Source organism: Amblyomma mixtum, chromosome 6, assembly GCF_055824585.1.
Source record: "Amblyomma mixtum isolate Tamu chromosome 6, ASM5582458v1, whole genome shotgun sequence".
NCBI lineage: Eukaryota > Metazoa > Arthropoda > Arachnida > Ixodida > Ixodidae > Amblyomma > Amblyomma mixtum.
This window is the reverse complement of record NC_143017.1, coordinates 153,110,805-153,138,261: the sequence shown is the minus strand read 5'-3', so window position 1 is coordinate 153,138,261 and position 27,457 is coordinate 153,110,805. Positions and strand designations below refer to the sequence as shown.

Here is a 27,457-nt window from a genome sequence, read left to right as displayed (position 1 = left end):
ATGAGCGCACGATTGTGAGTGGTATAGCTGGTACATGATACTGACCTGAAGCACTGGCTCTTCTGAAGGCGTCTCATTGTTTCCACCCGTACCTCTGTTCTTCCTATTTCCACTCCCCTCTTTTCCCCCCGTTCGCGCCATCCTTCATGGGGCTGTTGGAGTGTCCACTCGGAAGGGGACAGTACCGCGGCTTTGCTCCATTCTTCACCTTCTTCTATAACTCATACCTGTACAATCACCGCAAGACATTGGCGATGCCTTCTCTTTCTATAACATAGCCCACATTCTGCCTGTCTGCACATACGCCTGTATCGAGGCTTCTCAAGTACAGTGGTGATGTTCGCCACGCAGAGACCCGGCAGCGGAGCAGGGGAGCTGCGTCAGCTCCGAGGTGACCTTCTACGCGGGCAGCGTATTCGTCATGGCCGCGCTGGTGGGACTGCTATGTGCCCCCGCCTACTTCGTCAGTCACCAGCTCGGTGCGTAAGCCATTTGCCCCCAAACAGGTTCTTTGCGGTGACACCAGATGGCGGCACAATTTATGCACGCTTCAACATTCATATTAAATTCTGAGAGCAAAGGGATGGCTTGTGGAAGCGATGGGTGGGGATCGTTCCGTGCTGGTAATTGAGAGGCATGATTTTACTCTGGAACTTTATGCTACGTTCCGCATGAAGTGGTGTATGAGAGAAAAAGCTTCCGGTCGGTCATGACGTCAGCGCCCAACTGCGGCAGCGCAAACTTCGGCACTGCCATGGGATCAGCCATTAGGAAATTAAGCCGTCAAGTGCAGCTCGCTCAAACCGGACGCACACGATGCTGCATAACATTTGAGATTTTTCTTCAGCGCTTAAAAGACTGACATGGAGTGTTTTGTCTGACTCTACGCAGCTTTTTTTACTAAACTTTAAGCATGCATCGCTATTTAAGTTAAACAGTGTGTTGGCCAGTTAGTATTATTATGCGTGTTCAGCTTAATTCGTAATTTTAAATTGATAACGTATTTTGTATATGACTCGATAACTCTATCTGAACTTGCAAAAAATTGTTTTGCCTGCTAATTAATAACTCGACTGATCACTGAAATCATTTCAGAATAACGGTGTTAAGTTTCTCACTTCTGTAAAACGGAATCCCACAGCACTACGATCGTTGCTATCTTGGAAAGCACATGACCAGGGGCTGAGCCCCAGTAGGTGGGTCTGCACGTGCTGCGTCAGAATGCGAGCACAGCAGCAGCAGCCCGAAAATGTTTTTTTTTTTGCGAATAGAAACGAAACTTCTTTTCTAGTCTCCAAAATATCGCAGCCACATTAACAGCAGAAAACGGGCACAGAACCCTTAAGGGGTCTGTGACTAGCATGTTATTTGGCACAAAACAGTCATAAGTTTTAACCACTCTTGTGTAATTATTCTTCGAATATACGATGCTGTCAGACTCCCAGCTGCGAAGATGCACCCTGGAAGTAAACGGAGGATGGAAAATATAGCACTCTGGCCATTCAGGGGCATTAACAAGATCAACTATGATCTAACTGCTTATAATTTGCGATTTGCACTGTACCAAAGTTGGCGCGTTTTCTTCGTGCTGCTGTGAAAGAACAAGCGCTAAGAGTCATTCGCGCCACAAAACATGTTGTGTTTGCCACTCTGGCACTGGCAAGTTGACCGGTTGTATAGTGTATCACTCGAAGCGAAGGAAATACTTTATTAAAAAAAGTGGCATTTCAGGCGCTGTTCCCGTCGCTTCATGCTATTCACACTACAACCGGCGAGGAGAGCAGCTCATAGGTGGCATTTGGGCGCTGAGCCCTTGCTTGCCCCGCTTGTGCTTATTCATTGTTATCGCTTAATCGTAAATGCCGTTTGCAAATCTGCAGTCAATACTCTGTGACATACGGCGATACTCTCGAATGATTAACAAGTTTGAATAAAAACAGCGCAGTAGACGGGACCAAGAAGAGAGAACACACAGGAAGTTTGCGGTCCCGTCTACTGCGCTATTTTTATTCAAATAATGTACCAACTAGCCCGGCTTATTCCCCTCTTGGATTAACAAGTGTTACTGTCACAAGCTAAACCTTTGAGACAATCGGAACTGGACTAAAACTAAACTTAACTAAAAGGGAAACTCTCCTCTCTATTACAGCCGTCGACAGCTACACCTTCATCACGGGTAAGTAACAAAAAAGCCGAGCCGTACTCTGCTATCGCTTATAAAAATGGTCCATAGACAGTCTATAGAATTCTTATTGACCCTATTCACTTCCTATAAATACTGCTTTTTGTCTATTCATAGTCTATAGACTATCTATAGACAAAACTCTACTAAAAGTGCATGGCCATAAATCTATGGATTGTCTATAGACTGTCTATGACATTTGTATTGCCTATAGACTGTTTTCTAGGATTTGTCTATAGACAGTCTATAGACTTTATCGACAGAATTCTATAGACACTCTATAGACTGTCTAAAACTTTTTTTGTAAGGGATGCGCAACGGTCGGTGCATCAAGATCCTCTTATCAGTACGATCCCCCATGTGGCCCCCTGTAATCCCATGTAATTTCCAGCTGCAGCAGCCTGCTTTACCATCATACTGGACATAATAATATGTGGAACCCTCTCCTTTCTTTGAAGTTCGGAAGAAGGGAGCAGCTGCGGTTTCCGAATATCACCTACGGGACGCCAGTTTACTTGCTGCATTTTTTTTTCTTTTTACCATTTTTGTAGGTTCTCTTGATCGTCTGTCTGCTCAGCATTTTGCTATTACCTGTGGTTATAGCAGTGGACGTTCTCCCTCTTCCCAAGCAATGCTAGCATGCAGGAAGCAACAGAGGCAAGCCCAATGTGGCACGGGCAAATCGCGGTGCTTGGCTGATCGTACGTCATCATGAGCCGTGTTTTTGCTTCGCCGACATACTCGTAAGCTTATCCTCCTTCCCTCTGAAGCAAGCAAGTAGGCCATCTGTTGCACAGTAGCTCCAAGTACACGGCAAAATCCGTCCTCACTGACATAGCAGAAGTCCGTCAGGATGATAAAAAAAAATCCACAGAGACAACTAATTACATTGTGTTGGCAGTGCTATTGCATTAGAAGCTGTTGATACCTTTCTGCCGGAAGTGACGACACTTCCAGTCTTATGACGGTACTTCCGGACAATACTTCCTAGTCAATAGGAATTCTCCGGAATGGTGACATCACTTCCCTTCTGGTGACGTCACTTCTTTAGCCACTCAGCGAATTCAACTAGAGACGCAGCATTTTTTTTTTCGCGATGAGGCTTTTATTATATCGCATTAAAGAGTGCAGAAAAGGAGCGACACAAGAGGGTCATGACCTTTTACGGGCATCTAACTTCCTTTCAATTTTTCAATCCCATGCATTACAGCTAGAAAGTTTTGCTTAGTCCTGGTGTCATTTGGGATCCCCTCAGTGTGGTGAGCTAGCCAGCCTCCCTCTACCACTGGGTTGCGCATGAGCGGTATGAAGCCGTCAGACCCAGTATGCACGATCAAAGAAACAAAACAGTACAGTCACTGTATCCTCTTTTCTTGGTTCCGCCTCGTTTCTCGTTGGTCAGTATGTCATAAAAAGCTCAAGAATGAAGGAAATTCACCCTGGCTTAACTCCTCTGTGTCATGTGCCGCGCAGATGAAGCCGAACCTTCCGGGGCAACGAGGACGGTGCCAATTCCTCGGCGCATCTTTGTGGCTGAACGCAGTAAGTTGTGCCGCGAATGTTTGTTTCAGCCCCCTTGCACTATATTTTTAATTAAGGTTGCGATTTGGGCTAGTTGGTAATGATTCATGGTGAAAACAGCGCGGGAAAAACAAACGGACGACGAAAGACACAACACAAGCGCTGACTCGCAACTGATTTTGAATGGAAGAAAACGTCCTTTAAATGCTTTCCTAATCAGGAAAACATCAAAAGTGAAAGAACACAACCAAAAATCCTGATCATACATGACGGTGACAAGACGCACACACCATCTCCGTGGCGCATGCGCGTGAGACAGTTAGATGTCTCTTCTGGATAAATAGGAGAGCTCTTTATCATTGAGATCGATGGAAGGATCGCTGATGCACCCGCCACTGTTATCGTGAATATTGTAACGTGGCGGCCAGCCGAAGAATGAGGCGCGGTGAACCATGAACGAGAGATGATTTAATGGCCGCTGGCCTAGCGCGAGCGCTCCGTCCCGCGCCACTGCCAGCTTCGTCTTCGTCACACTATATACCCGGGGCCTCCGAGCGATCGTCCCGATCGGTGACGAACAGACGCGTGAAATGGCGATGGTCTTGAGTGGAGGGTTGAACAGTATATACAAGATGGTGCAGTGCTGGCCGCCACGATGAGAAAGATGAGAAAATGAGTCCCGGTCCACGAAGCATCCGGGCCGTAGGGTGCCAGGAGCTGACGGCCGAGGTCTCTGGACGCACTGAACGGCAGGGGCAGGGGGGCGGTGTCTTCACATTTGGGTCTTGGGTCAGTGGGGTCTTGGGCCCGTCGGGTCTTGGGTCGTCGTGTCCTGTGGTCCGGGCGGGGGACGGGGCTGGGGTGAGCGTCGAGGTCGGTTCAGGTCGGGCGGGCTGGGGCGCGGCCGTGCGGCGCTGACCAGGTACTCACGGCCGACGTCCACGGCAGGCCCAGGACGCCGAAGCTCCGTGACCAGAATGACGATGAAGAGACCCCAGCACCTCCACCAAATGTAACGTGGCGGCCAGCCGAAGAATGAGGCGTGGTGAACCATGAACGTTAGTTTAGTTTAGTTAGTTTAGTTAACTAACTAAACCATGAACGAGAGATGATTTAATGGCCGCTGGCCTAGCGCGAGCGCTCCGTCCCGCGCCACCGCCAGCTTCGTCTTCGTCACAATATGAAATGCCTCTATAATTTCACGTGTTACTCGATCTCTATGCCTGGCGAGGATGACGGTGTTAGAAAAAAGAGGAGTGTATGTGCCTTCCTTCCAATGACGGGCAAGATTGCATGAAGAATCATTGGACCGGGAATTGAAGTGTTCACTCAAACGAACATTTATACATCGCCCATTTATGCATCGAACATTTATGCATCTCGACCTTAGGCTACACTTAGAAATGCACCATGTGTGCTGGTTGTACGCTCCTCGGTCTACCAAGTCTTTCTTGAACTACAAGTCGGGTCACACAAAACTAGTAAAAACTGGCATTATTCTCTCGTGCCTTAAATCCGCCATTTCCAAGTCTTGTGAACATAGAATCAATGAGAGTGCGATGTGTCAGGCTGCCCGATTAAGGTCAAGCGGTTACCCCTCCCATTTGATCTCTCGGGCATGTGATAAACTTCTTGCTTGGGTGAAGAAGGGTGATAAGCCGAAACGGGAAAGAAAGAAGTTTGTGGTAGTGCCATACACTCATGGTGCAGCGCACGGGTTAAAGAATGTCGCAGGTAGATACAATGTTGACGTTGTGTTTTCGGCTCCGAGCGAACTTCACCGAGTGTGCAGGCAAGTGGAGATAAAGGCGAAGAGGGCAAGCACAAAAAAGAAAACGATGGGTGGTTGTCAGATCAACCATCAGAGTCGGTTTGTCCCATGCAGGGTGGGGGTTGTGTACAGGATCCCTTGTACTTGCGGAGCTGTTTACATAGGCCAGACGGGGCGATGCATAAATGTTCGTTTGAGTGAACACTTCAATTCCCGGTCCAATGATTCTTCATGCAATCTTGCCCGTCATTGGAAGGAAGGCACATGCACTCCTCTTTTTTCTAACACCGTCATCCTCGTCAGGCATAAAGATCGAGTAACACGTGAAATTATAGAGGCATTTCATATTCACGATAACGGTGGCGGGTGCATCAGCGATCCTTCCATAGCTCTCAATGATAAAGAGCTCTACTATTTATCCGGAACAGACATCTAACTGTTTCACGCGCATGCGCCACGGAAATGTTGTGTGCGTCTTGTCACCGTCATGTATGATCAGGATTTTTGGTTGTGTTCTTTCACTTTTGATGTTTTCCTGATTAGGAAAGCATTTAAAGGACGTTTTCTTCCATTAAAAATCAGTTGCGAGTCAGCGCTTGTGTTGTGTCTTTCGTCGTCCGTTTGTTTTTCCCGCGCTGTTTTCACCATGAACTATATTTTTACCAGGGGTATCTGTTGTTTTTCTTTAGTCAATCAATTTAACCATGATGTTACAAAGTCCGGTATCACAGTGCTATATCTGACGAATATATGTAGTTTCTTCGAAGATATGTACGGGGCTAAATACTTTTACTATCTCGAAAGAGTGAAAGGTCAGACCCGCTGGTGATTTAGCCTTGTTTTGCAGGGGAAAAAAATTGGGGAAACGTGTCCCCAAGTTTGTTTCCATCGTGCGAAGTGGTGTCAAGGAGCAAAGTAGCATTTTACTGCGTGCGCGTTTCGGGTGTACTATACGCGCCACAGCAATACGGGAACGTAAGTGATCTTGAACAGAGTAGATCCCGCAGATCTTTTGGCCAGCGCTGAGTATAATGGAGGTGGCCGAAGCTGCCTTGCCAACACCACGCCACATGTACACGAACCGTTGCTAAAGCCCGTGCAGGCAAAAACTGCCGCCTGTCCTTGTTCCTAGATAAGGTCTTTATGTTTACAAAGTCATTCTTTTCTGTAGATGTTCTTTTCCCCCTAAACAAGTGCAGTCGGCAGCAAAAGTTTACGGGACACGTGGGCTCGGGAACAAATTTACTCTAGCGCTGCCTCACAATCTACTCGCCTGGTGTTGTTGCCAGCTACCGACAGACGGAACATGCACGTTCCCTGAACCTAACTGCATGCATTTTAGGAGACTGGCTTGTGCGACAGCGCTGAAACTTTTTTTTTTTTTGCACATCTCGTTAATTTTTGGTGCCGAGTGTACATCTCAGTTCAGTTCGATTTACTCAAATCGTGATTTGTTGGGGAATAAAAACAAAGGACACGAAATGAGTAGTGCGCCTGCTTCGATGCCGACTCGCTCCTTTTTGTCCTTTCACAACCGTTTCAGATCCTTTGGGACACGTGAACAGCAGCCGCAGGAGTAAGCATTTACATGTTTCTCACTAGTGACCAAAGGTGCGGGCAGTAGTTACATGGACTAAACAGTCGATTTGCGTCGCGCTAGAATGTTTGCAGCAGTTTTAGAGATTGAGTAGAATTCGGATGATGCAAAAGGCCTGAGTGGTCAGCAGGCGCCTGCCTCGATACTCTGTCCCTCCTATTTGCCTTTCTGAATTAATTTGTAACAAACCTGATGTGCTTGGATAGGAAGCCTAAGCTTTAGTGGATCCTCGCACTTAATGCTCCCTCACAATATAGTGAAAAATTATTCCTTTGGGAATACTTTTTTCTTGCTTTGCATAAACACAGTGATTTTTTCATAATACTGCAAAAAAAAATTGAAATTGCCGCATTGTACTTCGCAAAGCAGTGTTAAAGTGAGTGAGAAAACATGCGCATAACTGTGAAATAAGTGGCACTTACCTCCCGAAACCAAAGCCATTGGATGGCAGATAAAAGTAGCCTGTTTATTGCTTGCAAAATGCAGAGGTCTCTCAAAGTGCACCCTCTCAATATGCCGTTTCATGTGGGTTATGAATCAATGAAAGTAAGTCGTGCTCTGTCCGACAGCGCACTCGCGCACGCGCATTTGTCTTTACATCTATACACTGTCAGTTTTTTTTTAAGTTTGCGAAGATTTTATTTTAATTTGAAACTATCCGCAATTTACGCACGCATCCGAATTCCACCACACATCCCCTAACCCTATGATTAGTACTCAAAGGAAAGTTTAAAAAATAAGTGCGCAAACTGTGCGCTTCAAAAAATAACCTTAGAGCAAGCTTGATCAGTCCTGAGCCTACAACACAGTCTTAGCGCATTTCGCATTCGCTATCACGCAGTTGAAAATGACATCCACAGCTCTCGCATTGCCTCTCCGAAACTTCAAGGCCGATCCGTGCTTTCATTCTTTTGTTTTTAGATTTTCTCGTCAAGAAGTGGGGCACCACAAGACTGCACAAAGGTGCGTGCACGTTTTACACTGAGCAACCGCATGTTTCGGGACAGCCCATGTTAACAGAAAAGCTTCTTTCCGAAGTTACTCTTTATTTTCAAGACTGAATATGCGTTACGGAAGTAAGTCACAAAAACAGGGCAAATCAAGCACCCCTAATATGGGTGTGTGCTGCGCTTTTCTGTCTGGCTTGACTCTGCATGCATCAATAGTCTCACTTAACAATTCAATGCCGATATCTCACCAGCTTAGAAGCAGATAATTTTTATTGTTAGAAGGCATATAAGTCGCAACAGCACAGGCGTACACAGGCCTCTCCATAACGGAAGGATTAGGCTCATGGTAGCTCATTTTCATGACTTCTGGGTACCAGAGACAAATGGGGTACAAATTCTGTGCCTTCCCACAACATGCCAATTGGTGGAGCGGAGAGGGGGGCACCACTATCTTTGCTTCACGGAATTATTCATAGAACATCAACTAGCCCGCACAATCACCTTATCGAATTCCTCCTCTGAGCATACCTATGAGCAACAGCAGCGCCACGATACCAAGAAGCCTACGCAGTGGAATAACGAGTCTGCTTCCGAACAGAACGAGCTGCAGTCGAAATCTATTCTTTGCTTTCATCTTTCCATTTTCTTCGCCCCGCTTGCTCTCGCCTTCAACTACACTGAATGAATGTAAAGTAAAAGGTGCTTGCTTGTACAAGCGAGGTAACCACTTGCTGTTAGCTTCAGTTAACCATTTTGAATTATTTGTAGATCATACAGAGCGCTCACTGTCTCCCTGACAGCAAAAAGACCAGCGCTCTTTCTCCTGTGCACTCCACTATCCTGCCCTCCAACGGTGTCCTCGTTGGCACAGCTGAAAAGGACATTGCAGACCATGAAACCTCGAATTAACGGCGTTCAAGAGTGTGGATATCCTTAGCCGTCTTTCAAGGATGAGGCACTGCCAAAGTTAATACATATTGGCCGCATATTGTTCCCATATTGCTCCCATATTGTTCAAGTGCCACGAACACGACCTACACACAGAAGGGACAGGACCAGACCAAGAACTCTTGCTCCTGGTCCTGTCCTTTCTTCTCTGCGTGAATTGTCTTCGTGGCTCTCAGACATCATGGATTTCTACCAACTCGCCCATGCTGCCGCCCCGTATTTCCGCCCGGCCAAGTTCTGCACCCAGAAAAGGGCTCATTCTATAGCGCAAACTTCATCATGTTTGCATCAAGTCGTAACCTTCAACGATTCCATGCGTTGACTCTTCTGCGATGTGATTTCTGGTAAAACTAATGACCTCACTACAAAAAAAAGGAGAAAAGAAGAGGTATTAGATTCAAATTTCCACTTCTGTTTAAGCTTTCGGACCTAAGCGCTGCAATACACCAGGGTCACATAATATGCGTTAACAATAAAATCGTACGGCAGCCGCAGTCGCAACTAGTCTGCCCACTCAACCCAGATGCTTTTGCGTAGCCTCCTAATTTCCGCTTAATTTAACGTTTCACTGAAACGCGGCCTTCTCGGGGATGGCATGTGAGCGCTTTTACTTGCTTCTTTCAGCGCTGGGCGCGCCACATGCGCACATCCCGACAGGGACCACCACCAGACATCCCTACCTGTCCAAGGCCCCACAGGAAGCGCACAATGCGTCTTCGAGTAAGAACGGTTTGTGACGAGTTAGTAGCGTGCACATATTACAACACTGCCAACCAGCGAGGCCACCAGCAAGATGTATAAAGATGCAAGACAGGTATTAAATTATGCACTTTTAAACCACGGTACTAACACACATTATCAATTCGCCAGTTATATGAGGTAATTATCCTCTCGTCCTCTGCAGACTTCATTTAGTAACAAAGAATACCGGCCTCCACATACGAGTATTAGCAGCAGGAACGCGTTGTCGATAACACGCCGTTTACTTACTTCATTTTTTGCAGTGCACCATGATGGTCAGCGGTTTTAATTAAAGCAAGCGAGCGTCGTCAGCATGCCACGTAATAAGTACAAAGCGACAGCCATGTAACGCTTATTCACAGAAGTAGAGAGCGAACAAGAGTTCACTTCTGCAGCGCATTCACTAACTTCGTACTTTAGTACAAAACATGCCTGAGCTCCTGCACGGTTCTTCAAAAGTTTCATAATAAGGCTTATTGGAAGTTTTTCCGCGCCTCTGTAGCTGCGCCATTCGCAACAATTCCTGCCATCTAAGTGAATGGCATGGAGGAACCTGCAACAAGCTTTGCCGCGACGGTTTTCCCGCGACGCCGCAGGAAATAGAATTTATTTATAATTCAGATTTTTCTTTGTTTTGTTTTCTGTGTCGCATGAACAAGGCAGCTGTGTGTTTTCAGTGCAACACTCTGCTTGGGGTTCGCAGGCGGCGAGAACCCCGAGCAGCTGCTGTGTTTCTTCGGCGCCACGTTCGATGGACCATGGCCCACGCGCCTGTGCAGCCATCTGGTGTACTGCGGTGCAACCTTAGGCTCCGGCGACAACTGGCTTCAGCTGGACGCTAGGCCGGGCGCCCGCAGGGGTGCGCTCTCTTCATTTCCCCCCTCAAGCTGTCTCAAATGGAGGAAAAAAACCTGAGGAAGGAGCGCCCGCCGACAACTTTGAAGCCTAGTCTTAACAAGTAAAAATACAGTAAAAAAAAGAGTTTGTCCCCCCTCCCCCGTGATCAAGCCACGTGATAGCGTGCGGTAAAGTCTAGCCCCGCTGCGCGCGCGCATGCGCGTATTAGCGCGGCAAACTGACTGTAGCGCGGCAACCTCCTTGCTGTAGACGCCCGCGCCACAAGCCGCGTATAGGCGCGCACTAAAACATACCAGAACCAAAACATAAAGGACTGACTGGGAGAGCGAGAAACTGGGGGACAAAACGGCTTCATAAACACTCGGCTTGCGAAGGCTGGCCGCGTGATGTCACGCTCTCTCCTCAGTTTTTTTTCCTCCATGGTCTCAAAGGAAGCAGCTATTTCACGACACGTAGGACAAACGTTCTGGCGTTCTGATCATGCGAACTAATAATGCCTTTATTTTCCATCGCAGTTATCAGGTAGTCGGGGAGGAAAGCTATAGAATTATAGCTTCACGAGCTCTCGCATCCATGGAGGAAAATACATGATTTATCGAAAAATGGCAGTTTAAGTACACTTACACAAAGTAAACAGGCAGTTGCGGAACAAAAAAGAAGGGAATATAATGCACTAAGAAAAACCAATCTAAACTCAAATGCAGTGTTTTATAATAAAACTGACATACATAAAATCACGAATAAACATATTTTTCACGCTATTAGTTACACTCGCTCACGTGTAACTGAAGCAAAATGGCGCAGATCTTTTCGTTGTGCAAGAATTAAAATGTGTCAGTGGCAGAATTTCGGGAAGTATGGAAGACTGCTTCTTCATATACGTTAGCATAAGTGCTGGAACTGGGTTGAGCGTTTGGTGCAAGCTTCTAGACATGGACCACGAAGCTATTTCTTACCCAATTTTGTAAGTTGCTTTTAAAGTCAGATGACTCCGTATTTGCTGGCTGCACGCCATTCTCTGTTACAAAGGCTACATACGTCCCTCACTAATTTGCAAGAAGTGGCAATGAAAAACTATGGGGATACTTAAGTCACCTTTAGAGTGGATTGCGATAGCATCAGATTTCCCGTTTGCCGCTGCTTCTGTTGCAACTTCTGTGTATATGTGCGTCAGTTCATTCGCAGCTCTGGATCCATCAACCACCATATTCGGATTGCTGGCTTCAGTAGCAGGAATCCGCAATGATCTGACCATAAGCGGCCCTAAGTTGCTCCAGACGTGAATTGTAATGCTATCTAGGTTCACAACCCGGTGGTCACGTTGTGATGGTGTCACAAGGTGGCGCGACCTCTCGTGACCAATCAGCGAATTTCGTGACATCAGACGGCGGATTTCGCTCCTGACGTGAACTCTCATGCCTCCCTTTCATGTCCTTCAGGCATTCGCTTGCTCACACCCTAGTCGCACATACAGCTCAGGCAGTGATGTCTGGGTATAGGTGATTGACTTTGCACTTAAGAGACAAACATAAGTACCAAGACAGGGCGGGAGCGGGAGTGGGAGAAGAGGGGGGGGGGGGGGGGGGGTATGTCCTGAGAGAGACTTCTGCTCATGATGATATATTTGCAGCAGCAGGTTTTGTGCAAAACATTAAACGGTCGTTCTTGAAGAAGTCCTGTTGCGTTCTGGCGCAGCTTTGAGCAGCTTCCTGTCGCTGAAAGCGGGCGGCGCCGACGAATATAACGGTGGCCATCCAGCGCGACCGTTGCTCGTGATGGGCGTACAGGAGCCTCCAACGCCGCTGGGCTCTACGGACACCAACAACTCGTGGCCGCTGGAGTTCTCCGAGCCTGGCAGGGCGCGTGACCTGGCGCGCCGCGGAGCAAACTGGCTCAGCAACCGTCGCCTGGACGGACTCGCCTTACTTGAACAGCGTCTGGACCCGGCCCGCATCGATGCCTATCTCACCATTCTCAGGGTTCGTACCCGGTGGGATTTTCTGCTTCGTATATGGCAAGCCACTTTCCGCTGTGCTCGTCTCCATCTCTTGGCCCTGATGCTGTTCTGGCGTTTAGAAACCCGTTTTCTGGGCCAGAAGACGACTAGAAGGTTTGCCTTCAGTGGCTGCTTTGTCCTTACTTAAGTGTAGTACTGCAGTAATGGTAAGTCATGATATACGTCCCCCAACCTCCCTAACTTGCCAGTATATGTATTCCTGCAATATCCGCCGGTACAACACGATTTAGTAGATTTTCACGACGCAGTCACTAATAATGAGCTTGTGCTGCACTCAGAGAATAATTAACGAGTGCAACGGTGCTGTCTCCTTTACAATCTACCGCTAACATTATAGTGACAAGATAATCACCTGCCATTGCAGCCCTTCGTTTCCATATTTTATTTTCTGAGGTCGATTTCGGATACAAATTGGGTTATTGAGCAAAGTGCTTCATAACATGGGTTTTTGGGTTCATTCTCTGCAGGAAAATTGAATCCATTCTCTGCATGAAAATTGAATCTGCACTAGAATACCGATTTACCAATGCAGATATTTTTTTCTCACTGTCTACAACAATTTTTTTTTTCGTGTACATTGTCATGCCCTGCGTAGCACTTCCTTGTTCGCACATGGCCTCTGCACACTGAGAAAACAATCATTCAACATCTCGGCGACCAATTTCAACGCACAAGAGCCTTGGGGCAGGACGTCCTTAGCGTATGTGAGTAGCGCCTGAAACAGTGATGCCTAGTCAGCACCAGTGTCTCGGAAGAATAGGAGAGGTGGCTACTCCTGGTACCTGTTATTCACGCCGTCGTCGCACTCGGGACTTCGGGGTTAGACGAAGGCTGCTACAGCGCCATCTTCTTGTAGCGAAAGCTACACTACTATAGCTGGAATGCAATTCGCCGTGAACCTCCGAATGACCTTGAAACGACCTTGAGATAAGTCATGGCTAGTGTTGCTATGCACATATACCTAACCATGTGTGGTCCTCTTAGTGGACCAGCTTTGACCTTGAACTTTGACCTTCAACTTTGGACCGAAAGTTTCGGTTTCATCTAGCCTCAGATCCTAACATTCAGACTACACAGTAGGAGACCACAGTTGACTTAGTCTACGAACGAGAAACTCGCATGTCTAATTACTGCTTACTCGCACGTCTAATTACTGCTTGTCCAAGATCGAAACGGTGGCTACTTTACTGACCATCGATCAGTCTTTGTCTCCATCAAAGCAGTCAATGAAGGCGAATAACCGGCTGTGAAGTGCTGGGGGGAATTAAGAAACAGTAAAAGATGTACCAAAGACAAACCATGTTTAATCATGCGTGAAACTCGGTTCTGCAGAGTTGAACCGCTGCTATAATTTTTGGGACTATCTCTGCCTCAACAACTGTCGCCGACGGAATTTACTCCAATGGGGCTAGTAAGGCTTTCGCCTTAAAACATTGTCCTCCAAGACAATTTCTTTTAAACTTTCATACCCCGTGATCTTCCCCTAGCCACACCGTATCCAAGTCATTTCATCTCAGAGGCCAAGGGTCAAAGGTCGAGGCTTCAACCCATCGACTTTTTCAGGATTGCTAGTGAAGTATTGCTTTCGCACTAAAATTTCTGTTTTAGAGGCGTATCTCGTCATCTACCTCGCACGTGTCCTATATCTTTTGCTTTCCTCCTTGTGCTTCGCTGCGTATATTAGCGCAAGTTTTTAGCAACGCAAGTGTTTTTCCTATCGCCCTGAATGCGAGCTAACAATTACAAGAGCAAGTGCCCTTTACCAAAGCGCCTTCTTCTCGTGTCGGTGCGAACAGCCTCAAGCAGCGCGCCGCGTCTTCGAATCCCGACAAACCTTTACGCGTTTGTTTCATTTTCTCATTGTATGGATAGACGGCCAAACATCTGCAGACAGAGGGAGGTGAAAATGCAGTCGTTAAATGCATTCCTGGATTAAAAACGTTTGAGCAATTGATATCCGCTAATTTTTGCGTGATTTATTTAGCTTTGTGCAGTGAAAAATTGCCTTCTCGAGAAGGTGATTTCCGGGTAGATACCGAATTCAATCCGATCTTTAAGGAATATGTTCGGAGTGCATCAATGCGGTAAAATAGGTTTTTTTCGAAAACAAATGGTCGTGGCGTGCAGCGCGTTTTTACAAAACTATAGATGCATGGCAGGCCTCATTTGCGCGTACTGATCGCAGGAGTTCCGAACGGCGTTTTCGGGCAAGCTGCTGCTCCTGTTCAGCATCTTCTGGCTTTATGACATGGAGAACAGGGTGAAGAACCTCTTCCTGGAGCGTCGCATCAAAGATCTGATCAGGTGAACGCATCGCCGGTGTCGCCGTGCCGATTGGACACCGCGAAGTCTTGCCTGTCAGTAGTAGGGCAAAAAAAAATGAAAGAACTCGACTGCAGAGAAACTAGTTCGCGTTCCCTAGTGGGATAAGTCTTAACTAGATGTGAGATTCCTTGCTTGCGTAGCTGCGCTCTTTTAATGTTTTTATAAAAGATCAAAACGCTGAGGCAGCGTATGAGTATCGAGCGTTAGCAATCTCGAACAAATATTGCATCATTAGCCATCTTCGCTATATCCGGTAAAAATATTTCGTTATATCCGGATATCTACTTTGTGATGCAAGAGTATACATTGAAAGAAGACAAATTGTTTGACACCACTTCGATTGTCCTATGTCAATTAGTTTGACCGTAATGGACGTTCGAAGTTTCAAGAAGTCATGGTTTGGGGAACTAAAGGTCGTTGGTGCGAATTCTTATGATAAGTGACGCTTTGATTCGACTAGTAATCATAAGCTCCGTAACGCGCTGAGTCGTTTGATGCCACTCCGAACATTCTACGCCAATTAATTAGGTGGTCCACAATCTGTGTACCAATGGTACCACCCACTGGTCCCACTTGAATGGCCTTGTGTTTCACACTGACGAGACCTTGAGTAATGCGAGTGTTTGAGGTAACGCTCCAAAAACCAAGCACTCATCACTTCATTCTTAATTTCGTCCATGGAGTACAGCGTTCTTTGTGCCATGCCGCCCGCTAACGGCCGTGTATGAAAACTTTCGCACATCTATGGACAATCAAAGGATGCAGCCTATAGAGCGCGCCCGTCAGCTGCAGTAGTGAAGCTTTCTCAAAAATTGAATGTGCTACATGTGTAATGGGTTCTGCTGCAACAACCCAACCATTCCGGTGCTTGTACCAGTCGAAGCTGGCGTCATATTTTAATGGAGCTTTGATTCACCCTATTAGCGTTCATATGCTATTTGTGCAAAACGAGAAAGGGATATAGCGTTTACTTGTACGCCGTGTCCAGCGGTTGCGTGCATTGTTGAAATGTAATGTGAGGAGAATTTGACGTCTGGATAAAGAAATCGTCCAGATTTACGTCAGTTGCTTTTTTCACCGAAAATAAAAGTGACAAAACTGAAGTGTTGTTAATCACCGCTACTCTTGTCATCCCAATTGCTGTACTGTTCTGAAAAACAGGAGCGAATGTTTACGTTAAACAAACAACTGGCTTTTTCGAGCTCAAATTTCACACATTTTACACAGAGGTGCGAAGTAACTTTAACATTGCCTTCTGGAGTGATGCTACGCCATCATCTGCGCAAAGTCTCACCCAAAGAAGCAGAATTCCACATTAAAAGTGACAGACTGCCGCTAGTGGAGTAAATAATAGCAGACACTTGTTTGTCATGCTGGGAACAAATGGGTTCGCAATTTTGTACATTTTTAGACGTCGTACGTTCTTGCTCTAGAATTGCTGCAAAAGACGTCGTATTTCAGTTTATTTTACAGAAAAGAGGCAAGTGCTACGCTCAGACGCGATACGAAACGGTAACTACCACAAAACATAGTGTGAGTGGAAGCTGAGCACGAAAAAGGTCGCGATTTAGATGGAGAGCGCTTAAACGCTCCATGAACAATTATTGTTCGGGAGAATTGCGGGATTAAAGTATATCAGACACTTGTCAGGATCTGCCTTTTCAAAATTATATTCCAGATTGTGTTTCAGAGGTTAGAGTCGGGGCAGCTTTCGTGTTGATAATGAATAAATAAATTATTTATTTCCATAAATTACAGTTTTATTATGGAATTGAAGAAAAAAGTTGCAAGCGGCAACTTTGTCCTCGACCCGTCTCGTGGCGGTAACAGCAATACAGATACAGCTAAACACGATTGTCATAGGCAAAACTTATGTGACAAACGAACAAAACAAAAAATATACATGCTCTGAAAATAAAGCAGTTCAGTCAAAAAGACAGGGAAAAAATCGGTCTTTTCATCTATTTCCGCCTTTATTTAACTGAAAATATTGTTTTGATTTGCGCTCGTCTAATAGACGCTGTGGCAGGAATTACTGAGTGATTACAATTTGTACGCATTATCGTACAAAATATAAATCGTTCAGTACTGAAAATAACACAAGTTAGTGCCCACTGTTATTAACACATTTTAGTATGTAAATTGTATTTCGTTGTGCGTGCTGTTCGGCCTGCTGACACCGTTTCAATCGCGGACCTTCGTGACTTAATGTATATCAGAGCTTTGTGATAACCTAAAGCCTTCGTGAAGTTCATTCCGGTTCTCATCCGCACCCGTGGCCTCTAACGCGGCAGGCTGACGGACTTCACCCTCCTGGAGACGCACGTGCCGCCGCATAAGGAAGGCGAGTGCGTCACCTTCCTGCCCAATTCCTTCAGCCGCTCGGCGAGCAGCCAGCCCCAGCCGTTCGCCATGGTGTGTGCCGCCCCTTTCTTGAGGTCATTGCATACAAACTGCATCTGCGACACCTGTGCTTGCATGCATTAGCCAGTGTTGTGGACTGTGAAGCTTTTGCTCCCGCTGCGAAGGCCACTATGCCGCATTCATCAAACGACAGAGGAATTAACGCCTATTTTAACCGACGCTGACTGCGATAAGGAGGAGAACATTACCGAGCGCCGTGCCCGTCTTTTTCTTCTGCACGTGGGAAAACAAGCACCCACCAAGAACACTGAAGAAAAACAGAATATATGCAATGACGTTTCGGTGCCACTACGGGTGCCATGTTCACAATGAAATTGATGTGCCGTTTGTTATTCCTTGATAAGCAGTGTCCCATAAATGTTTCGCATCACTATGAACAAGGCACCCGTAGCGGTGCCGAAACATCATGGCATGTGTTTTTCTTCAGTGTTCTTGGTGAGTGCTTATTTTCCCATATGCAGTATAAATCATACCTCGCCAGACTAAGTTTCCGTCGAACTCTGAAGCATGCTTCTGTTTCTAGTGTGCGCTTGTTCTATTAGTTGTACCGCTACACCTGCTACACCGATTCCAGATTACAAAACTGAAGTCAGATCGAGAGACTGAAAATAACGCGTAAGCTTGAACTTCCTCGTGGCCTGTTGTAAAATATAGTATGTGTAGCGCTGAGGGAGGCATTTGTCATGCGCATTCTACACCATGCCATCACTCTGCCGTGCTGTGGGGAGGGGTGCCGCCACCGTCATACTTGGCCTTTTACTCCCTCGTGGCTGAGAGGAAACACTCCGAGTATTAACTTTATGCATCACAACTGTTTCGGGCATTTCACTCGAGCGGAATGATCTATCGCGCTACAGACCTGGTATGCATAACCACGCCGCCTGCTGGCCTGTAGTAAATCCGCCTTTTTCACGCGGCCACTGCTCCTCTAGCTCTACTGGTTGAAAAAAAACCACAAGCCAACTGCGCATGCTCAGTTATGTTAGCGACAGGTGCAAGCGACAGATGGCGCCACCTGTCAAGCGAACTCTTGCTACTTCTCGGATGTAGTTGGCACCTTATGGAACCGGACCTCGCCGGCGTCTCCTAAGCACGTTCGTTTGTTCTCAACCAGTTCTCTGGGTAACGAAAGAATTTTTCCTGCTCCCCATTGGGTGGCACATCTTGCATCTTGCGGACTTACGGCAAACTGACTCAGGGTCATTTTCGTTCATAGTTCTGCCACACGCTTGTATCATGTCCAACATACTTGGACAAAAATTATGAATATAGAAAAACTGTAAGGTGCTGGTATGTAAATATTCAAGATAATGTTCCATTCTTCAGATATGAAGCAAAATCTTTTGTAGTGTTTCCATCTCTCGCTTCGAGCAGTTAAGACTGCCATAGAGAACTAAAGGGTATGTGATGACCTGAAAGTGTATGACTCCAGCTACTGCTTAAACCACACTGCAGGTTTTCCCACGTTGTACAATCATGGACAAAAGTTTACGGAATGCGGACTCATCGAAAAAAAAATTATTTTGGCGCGGTCAGTAAAAGCTGGGCCGGCTTGCACGAAACAAATAAGACCGGCTTATTTCCAGTCTAATCTTATTCGCGGTCTAAAAGTTCTCTCGATTTTGAGAAAAGAAAATGCGCATTGATGGTTCACTTTGTCGGTGAGTGCCTCGTGGTGCATTTGAGGTGTCCACTGACAAAATGAACAAGCTATGCGCCTTTCCTTTCTTCAAAACCGAGAGAGCTTTTAGACCGCGAATAAGATTAGACTGGAAATATGCCGGTCTTATTTGTTTCGTGCAAGCCGGCCCCGTTCACGAAGTGCATGGAAGCATGAGGAGGTATGCATGCTGCGCCAGCTAGACGAATGCCAGCTCTCTGGCTAACGAGAAAACGCCGAAATGAATTCTTTTTTCCGCCAGTCCGCATTTCGTATGTCCACGATTGTACATTTCATTTTAAAAATAAGGCTAGTTTGTTATCAACACTGTGCTTCACGTGAAACTTAACAGGGCAATAAAAACTTACCGAAAAAGCGGCATGACCGAAACGCTGGACATAAGTAATGGTTCTGGACAGTGAAACATGATGGCAGTGTCCAAAGCCGTTGTCTTGTGCCCGACCTTCCCCTGTTCTTTCGTTCTTCTGTTTTAATTCATGTGTGCGGCCGGCTGGTCCACTGGTACGGTGTACCCCTGAATAAGGGAACCACAACACATACAGCATCTTGTGAATGGCATGTTCCCATTTTGTTACGTGCACGTGGGGAGCAGAACGCGGTGCTTGCGTGGATGGACCGTGCGGCGTCTCAGGTGGACCACGGCTCGGTGTGCTTCACGCTGACGCTGGCAGTGATGCGGTTTCTGCTGCCACTGGAGCACTCGAGCTTTGGAGAGCCCTGCCAGGACTTCTACCCGGTCTCATACATGCAGGCGAGTGTGGCAACTCTCTAGAGAAGGCAGCAGTTCGACCCAACTGCCCAACTTCGCTTTGTTCATCGTGTATGGCGTAACCGTGAACTTTCTTGAGATTCTCTGCGTGGACTTCGACTTGCTGAAAGCGACACATGTTAAGCGAAAAAGCCGAACGCCACAAGTGAACAAATAGCAGAATCAATAGTTTCTCAAGGACATCGATCGCATGGGGATCCCATCTTTCATAGGGATTCCTGCTTGCCTGTAAAAGCTCTCAACTACAGTAATCAACGGGCGCCCTTTGTTGAATAATGCACCGTGGACCTGGTAATTCTTGGTTAATTACAATACAAAACGGGAAAACAACACATAAGCAATGTATTCTGAAAATTTTTATGGAGCGTCGAAACAGGCGGCACTTATGTAATGATCACTCCGCCCTCATGTACGTATGTCATGAGAACGCTCCAACGAATCGATTGGTCAGTCATCTGAAGTGCACTGATAATTTTTTTTTAACTAGCGCACTAAAAAGGTTCATTGTGGTTACGAACTTTTAACCAGTGCTAGGCGGAATCAATACGTTTGCAAAAAAAAAATGCCCCATGCACTGATGTTCAAGGAACTGGAACGAAACTAGGCGTCTAGAGATAGTAACTGCAGTCTGCAACGCATAAGGCAGATACCTACTGGTACCTTGCCTACGTCAGTCTCAGCGCAGACACAAGCAGACAAATCGAAATGCTCTGTAGAACCAATATAATGTTGCGACGAGTACGACTTTCGAGAATCACAGATACACATAGCGTAAAAGGGGTCTTCGTTCATATAAATTTCTGCTCTCCCTTTTTCTGTTTTTCGTACTTCTTACGAGTTAACATTCATCTTGTCCCAACATGCATAAGGGGCGTTTAATATTTTCAATGAGAATTTTGTGTGCGTGTGTGTGTGCGTGAGTGCGCGTGTGTGCGTGTGCGTGTGCGTGCGCGTGTGTGTGTGTGTGTGTGTGTGTGTGTGTGTGTGTGTGTGTGTGTGTGTGTGTGTGTGTGTGTGTGTGTGTGTGTGTGTGTGTGTGTGTGTGTGTGTGTGTGTGTGTGTGTGTGTGTGTGTGTGTGTGTAAAACTAGGGAACCCTGCTTTCGAAGTTGGGTTTTTTGGCTAACTAGATACCTCGTTCAAGCATGTTGGTGAATAATTATTCATTATTTACCTGAGAAGTTCTAAATAATTGTATGCTTGATTTCTTCTAATTTATCTGCATTGAATGAAATGAAATACAAATCCCGGTTTTACTCAGTGAGGGCCGCTAGCTTCAAACTGCATTAAACCGGTCAATTGGGGCAACAGTAGAATCCCACACAACACGAAACACTAACACATAGTCAGATAAGCCACGGACAAGCTGCGCTTATAGGCGGGCTTTCCGAGTGCGTCTACAGTAACCTGATTACTACCACAGCTGTGCATGCTCGATTACTGCACCGGTCTCAGACCTGGACTTCTCATTACTCTGCAGCACTGCCGGCTCTGGGAGAACGTGCGGTTCGACAGTTCCGGTGCCGCCAACTACGCCGAAGTTCCGGGGAAGGCTGGCATGAGCTACTACCGCCTGGAAGCCTACGACAGCGTTGCATCGCTCGATATCAAGGTCCGTTCGGTGCCGTTATCATGGGGTGTACCCATATAGACCCTATAGAGAAAGGGGTAAAAATGGGAGTAAGATGTCCTCTAGCGCATATTACTCCCTTTTTACTCCCATATAGGTGTTTTTGTGCCTAAAGAGTATATACACCATTTTACGAGGAGCGGGCAGGAGAGGGAGAAATACTCTCAAACACGTGCGCTGCGCGACACCCCACTGTTGCCTTCCTCCCCTGGGCTGATAATCGGGCGCGCGGAGCAACGTCCGCGGCTGCTCAGCTACCTGTCAAGCGCGTGTTTGCGTCTGTACAACAAAAGCAGCAATGTTGTATGGAGCACCAACGTCTTCTAGACATCATTGTTTTATTTTCGGTTGCGAATACAGTCGACGAAAGTAGAAAAGAACGAACGCCGCCAGTAGGTACGCGCACCATGTTATGTGAAGGTCTCAGCACGTCTGCGGTGCCCATTTCTTCACCGCTTTTCCGCCGGTCCCGAGTTGCATTGGCAGTGGGCGTAGTTGTGGAACAAAAAATACTTACGCCAACAAAAAGCTTAAAAGCGCACTTTGTGAACGAAAAGCAGACAGAAACAAACCCACTGCCTGCGCCTAATATCGGGCGCGGAACGAAGCGCAGCGCCTGGGTTACCAAACTATAATCTGTGCATAATCTTGAGATCAAGTATTTGGACGGCCTTGGCAGAGCTCTTTTAATTCAGCAGTACACTATGTGAGGACTTCACAAATTTGGCCACAACTTCGTTTCGCCGCCCCACATGATCGTCAATATCGGGAGGGTGTGGGGATCGCCACCTGAAAAAAATAAACATGTCGTTAGTGCAAAAAATACTAATTTAATTTGCACAGCATGGCATGAATAGAAGCGGCGATATGAACTTTTACCCAACTGCAAAGTGAGGAAAAATGCAGCCATGGCAACGTAAGATGAAAAAATACGCGGCATGCACAGGACGGTAAACTCTGCCACGCATTGTAATAAATTATTCGACTGAAATCGCATCGAATGCACTGTAAAAAAAAATCTACACTATGCATAACCGTGCCAGAGATACAACAAACGCAGCGACTTGAGCAGTGCCCCGACCCGATTGAGATTGGAATTCCCAACACAGGTGCGGCGATTCTGCCTATCAGTGAGTGGTAATAGCGTTCCATTAGAGTACCAACCTATTAGATCATGTAATTGCACATTTTCTGGTATTTGTGCACCAGTGAGTACTGGCGGGAGCGGAGAAAGCGAGAATGCGAATTGCTTTCAGTCAACTGGCTTGTATCGCTCGTAGCACGAACAGCGCTACGCAAGCGGCAGGAGGGGCCGAATTTCAATCTCATCGCGCGTATCTCCGCAAACATTCTAATCATCAGAAGCGGATTCGTTTCGGTCATGTACTCGTTGTTTCCAAAATGTTCAGTTTGTAAACGGGGTACTCTGTCGCAAGCTCAGCATCTAAACTATCACACTCGCCGTGTCCAAGCAGGCAGCGAAAGCATTCATGAAAAACTGCGCTCCACGAAAAACTAGATATTCATTGCTCTCCGCGATCTTGTGTTTCAACACATTTTGCTTTCGTTTTTCTAACATGCAACACCGTGCCGCATTCGCCCTACAGGCAACCGGCGACAAAAAAGCACGCGTGAACTGCGAGCATGGCACTCACCGATGCTGATCGTTCGCTGCGTCGAGGAATGGTCGCTTGCTCCCAGTTGGTTATCGCAGGAGCTAATGGCATAGCACACACGAGGATGGACACGAGGCGAACGCCCACACAAAATTTCTAGGCTTGGCAGGAATAAAACGGGCGAAAGACACTTTCAGAGATCGCACGCTGCTACGTCTGCAGCCCACCGGCTGCAAATTATCAGCCCAAGAGGGCGTTGGCGGTAGGCGGCGCTCGAGTAAAACAAACATGGCGGCGCCCAGGTATCGAAACTAAAATCATGTATATACGGCTTCCTTCCTTGTATGTGCTCTCTCCCTTCGGTTTCTGTGGCAAAAATCGTCAAAAACCTTCCAAACTCTACATTTTCAGGATACTGTAGGGGGCTAAATCGCGGAAACTAAGCTCACTTCTCCCAATCTAGGCTAACCCTCTGCGGTACCCTCATGGAACTGCCATGAATGGTCGCACAAAATGAGACACTAAGTTAACTGCCTGCTTTCACAAGCTTTCGGATCTCTTTAAAGAGAGTATTTTTGTCCTTCCGACAATCCTCATCTTAAATACTTAACACGGATGCTCTCTAGAAGTTATACTTCCATGGTAACAGCGGCCTTTGCACGGTGTCCGTTAGAATCCACAGTGATATGAAAATATAATTGTTGAACGGCGGGCTATCGCGAAGCATTACTATAATGGCTATCGCCACGCTAGAAATGCAGTTTTTTTTTTTTTCCCCTCTAGGCGGCCAGCAAAACTCTGGAGAACGGTGTGCACTGTAAGAGATGGCCACTGCTCTCGCTCAAGAATCAGTATTAACTCAGTGGGTTTCAACGAACTCAGGTGACTCAATTCTTGATCTGCCCGAGTATTCTGGGCACTGTTTTCGACATGAACTTTTTAACGCGACAGTTAAAGGCCTCATTACTCAGGAAATCCGGCGTCGGCTTTGTCGGCGTTGTGAGCGAAAATTCACGAGCCTGACTCTGACTGGTAGCGCCCAAAGAGCAACCTAGGAGGCACGTGGTGACCTCGCCGCGTCGTCACAACCTGCCCACCGAATGTGAGCAAGCTACCTGCCGTGGCAGGTGACAGTTGAATTAATGATTGGTCGCTCGGGAAGAGCAACCTGGGCCGCACAAGGCCCACCGCTGAGGGCACCTGCCGCCACGGGGCAGTGACGCATAACTGCTGCACAAATGCGCCACGAAGAGTATTTATTTATTTCAGATACCCGAAGGACCCTGCAGGGCATTACATAGGGGAGGGACTGATGAAAACATAAACATGAACGCAGAAGACGAAAAAGAAAGAGAAGAAAAGCAAAGGGGTACAGAATTTTGCGAAAAGAACAACGCATACCCCCGGAGAGCCCCAACTGCGCATGCGCGAGGAGCGAGTGACATCAGAGCAGCGCGGAGCCGCCGCCGACTCTGCTGCGCGGGTGACTCAGAGGTGCCGTCGCCGCTGCGTCAGCAGTGCATTCTCCAGGAGGAGTGACGTCACACGGCGCCCAGCTGTGGCGCTGGGGCCACCGCCGAATCCGCTACGCGGGTGACTCAGAGGTGCCGCCACCTCTGCGATTGCCGCGCCGTTGCTTCCGCAATTCTATTCGGGGTGGCCATTGGACAAACCACAGCCAATTTTTTTCCTTCGTTGGTACCCTCCTCCATCATGTGTCTCCTGTTAAGACACAGCAGGAATGGAGAGAGGAGCGAACCCTTTCCCTCACTATATATTTCTCCCCGCAGCTGGAGAGCATCCTGTCCCAGTTCCCGCGGCTGTGCGTGGCGCTGGTGCACGTGGACTTCGACGACTACCTGGGCGCCTGCAGCGATGGCCGCGGCCCGTTCATGCGCCTCTCGTCGGTCCACGAGGTGCTACGGCGGTTCGCCGTCACCGCGCAGTTCTACGTCGACCTGAGGCGCCGCTGACGCCGCAGCCAGCCCCGGTCGCGCCATGCTCAAACTGCGGCTTTCCGCTTCCTTTGTTTTTTTCTTTCTCTTTTATTTTTTATTCATGCACTCAGTTTTGGGTCTGCTTGTTTTCGACACCGGCAAGAAACTGTGCAGCGGATCATCGCACATTGCGCAAGCGCTTTTTCTTGTTCATAAGGAATCATTTTGAAAGCGGCGCGGAACATTTAGCCTCCTACTTGAGTCGCATTTAAGATATAAAAATAAAAAGCTGCAACCATGGCAATATATTGAGCCGAAGAGCTCCTTGTGGTAGGCCAGCTTCGCAGTCGTTTAAAATTAATAGCGCAAGCTTGCCAGCGACACCGTGCAGTTTAAGGAACCGTATATAATGTAATAGGCTATAGCTTCAAAAGCAGCGTGATGCATCTTACACCAGCTAAAGCTGACACACAGAGCTCAATATAGTGGTTTCGAACACTGCAGCCCTACTGTCATGTGTAGTAGAAGCCTGTTGAAGTACTTCTCATCGCTGATATGAATATTCCGAACGAAGCTAATTTCTAGGGCCCTGGTTCAGAGAAAAGTCAATACGTGTCATTGCGCCTCAACTTGTGCTTATGAATAAATTCTGTTCTTGAGTCATCTGGACATGTCATCCATTTGGCTGCAGCTGCCACGAAACCTGTTTGCCTCCCTTCCACAGGGCTGCAGCAAGCGCGCTACTTTCCGCCCCACTTGATTGCAGCTGATGTGCATGAGTTTTGGTCTTTCCACATAGCTGCAGGTGCCGCGAAACCAGTTTTCCTCCTCCACTGTGACAGATAATGGCTTTCTCGCTATAGCACTCCACATGCCAGACATGGCAGGTGGTAGCTGGCAGGCGTCTCAATGTAACTGGCATTCTCCCACTTAACCTGTGTAAAGAGGTGGAGGACAGTCTACTTGTGCGAGTGCAGTGAGTCTCGTTATTTCAAACTTTCTTAATCCGACCGTCCGGTTTAATTGAACTGATGCTTTGGCTGCGTCCACATCAGGTTTACTTAAGGGGAGCACTGATGGTCAGCCCTTAGTTCCAACAAAATTTTGGTCCTCTTCAAGTTCGAATTGTCCAGACTCGACTGTACAATCTTTCACCCTCCAGGCGCCGCCAATCAAAACACTGTCGCTGTCAACCACACTGCATGCGCAGATGCAGGCCGTACCACGAAGGACGGCGCCAGGAAATTCGTTGTAGGATGGCGCGCAGAAGCAGGGGAGAGCGCAGTGACGAAAGGGTTGATATGTTGGGTAGGTATGATACCTCTGTGGCACTGCTCTTCAAAAAAATTAAATGAACATAATGCAGTGGGCCTAACTGAAGGGTCCAATGCCATCTGCAATACCGTAAGCAGACCAGCTCCGCTGGCCACTGCACGAGAACACTAGCTATCGCCGCAGCCAATCAAGCCTCGTGTTAAACTGCAATAAACACGCGCGTTGTGCACTGCACGTCGTCGTGTTCATCAACTTCCATTCGTACACAAAAGTCGCGAAAGGAAAGGAAGCTCGCATAACTGGCTCTCTCGATCAATGGACACCTCAATCGCGCTTTGAGCTACGTGGCGGTAGTGACAGATGTGCGCTGCTTGCATTTGCGATGAGCTATACAGGCGCGGACAGAGGTAAACGGAGCGCTCCGCATAAGAAAGAAAGAACTGCGTGCCAACGCCGCCTAGCCGAACCAGACGAAAGCTCAAAATCTCAAAGCTCAAAATGGTTATTGTGGTGTACACAAGTACTTGTCAAGTGGAGATGGGATAAGACATTGTTTCATAAGCAGTAAAAGAGTTGGGTACACAGAAACACGCATACTTGAAATACCGATATGCGTTGCGGAACTGCCCTTTCATGCCGGCTGCACTGTTGACTGGAATAAAAGCATTTTCCAATGCACAGTTCCACTCTCTTCACGCTATCACTTCGGTGCGAATGCGGGCCGGCACGGTCAGTGCGAATGCGGGTCGTTCGGCGCGGAAGCTATGCTGGCTTTCGTGGCATCGGGTTCGTCGAGAACGTCTTTAGCCACACGAGAGTGCTGAGGCGGCTTCATAGGCAGGGTGATAGGGAGATATTTGAAGCATTTTGCATTGATAAGGCAGGGGACAAGTGCGTGAGCACACCCTCAGTAGCCCTCACGAGAAAAGAGTTATTCTATCTGTCGAAAAACTTGCGCGTCAATTTGGTTTAAATCTTTACTGTTTGCTTGACAACCTGCTTCGTGATAAAGTGAAGGGGGCGGGGGTACAGTGTCCTGAGCATGCGCCGAATAGAAGTGTAAAAATCTGTTATGTGTGCATTAAAACGTCAGTTGAAGTCTAGCGTGCTGTCCTGTCGGTTTCCTGTGTCGCTGTCCTTGTGTTTCCACGCTAGTTGCAATGTCGCAGTCATTAACAATGTCGCAGTCATTAACGAATTCACACCAACTAGCCCA

The 27,457-nt window shown here is 47.3% G+C and overlaps 1 protein-coding gene across 1 annotated transcript; it reads left to right on the top strand.

The window, feature by feature from the left end:
• Positions 1–25,154, top strand: LOC149340814 (uncharacterized). Its single transcript, XM_089551187.1, has 12 exons — positions 1–14; positions 352–479; positions 2,150–2,176; positions 3,656–3,724; positions 9,594–9,698; positions 10,414–10,569; positions 12,264–12,547; positions 14,771–14,889; positions 17,205–17,325; positions 19,608–19,766; positions 21,264–21,395; positions 24,820–25,154. Exons 1-12 carry the CDS (start codon positions 1–3, stop codon positions 25,000–25,002), a joined length of 1,497 nt encoding a protein of 498 aa, XP_089407313.1. The 3' UTR covers positions 25,003–25,154.
• The last annotated feature ends 2,303 nt before the right edge of the window (positions 25,155–27,457 follow it).

What these genes read in the sequence shown, in the direction of transcription:
- LOC149340814 (XM_089551187.1), top strand. An exon ending in CTTCGTCAGTCACCAGCTCG is followed by an intron (nt 480 to 2,149) that starts GTGCGTAAGCCA and finishes TCTCTATTACAG; the next exon opens with CCGTCGACAGCTACACCTTC. An exon ending in CGCATCAAAGATCTGATCAG is followed by an intron (nt 14,890 to 17,204) that starts GTGAACGCATCG and finishes CTAACGCGGCAG; the next exon opens with GCTGACGGACTTCACCCTCC.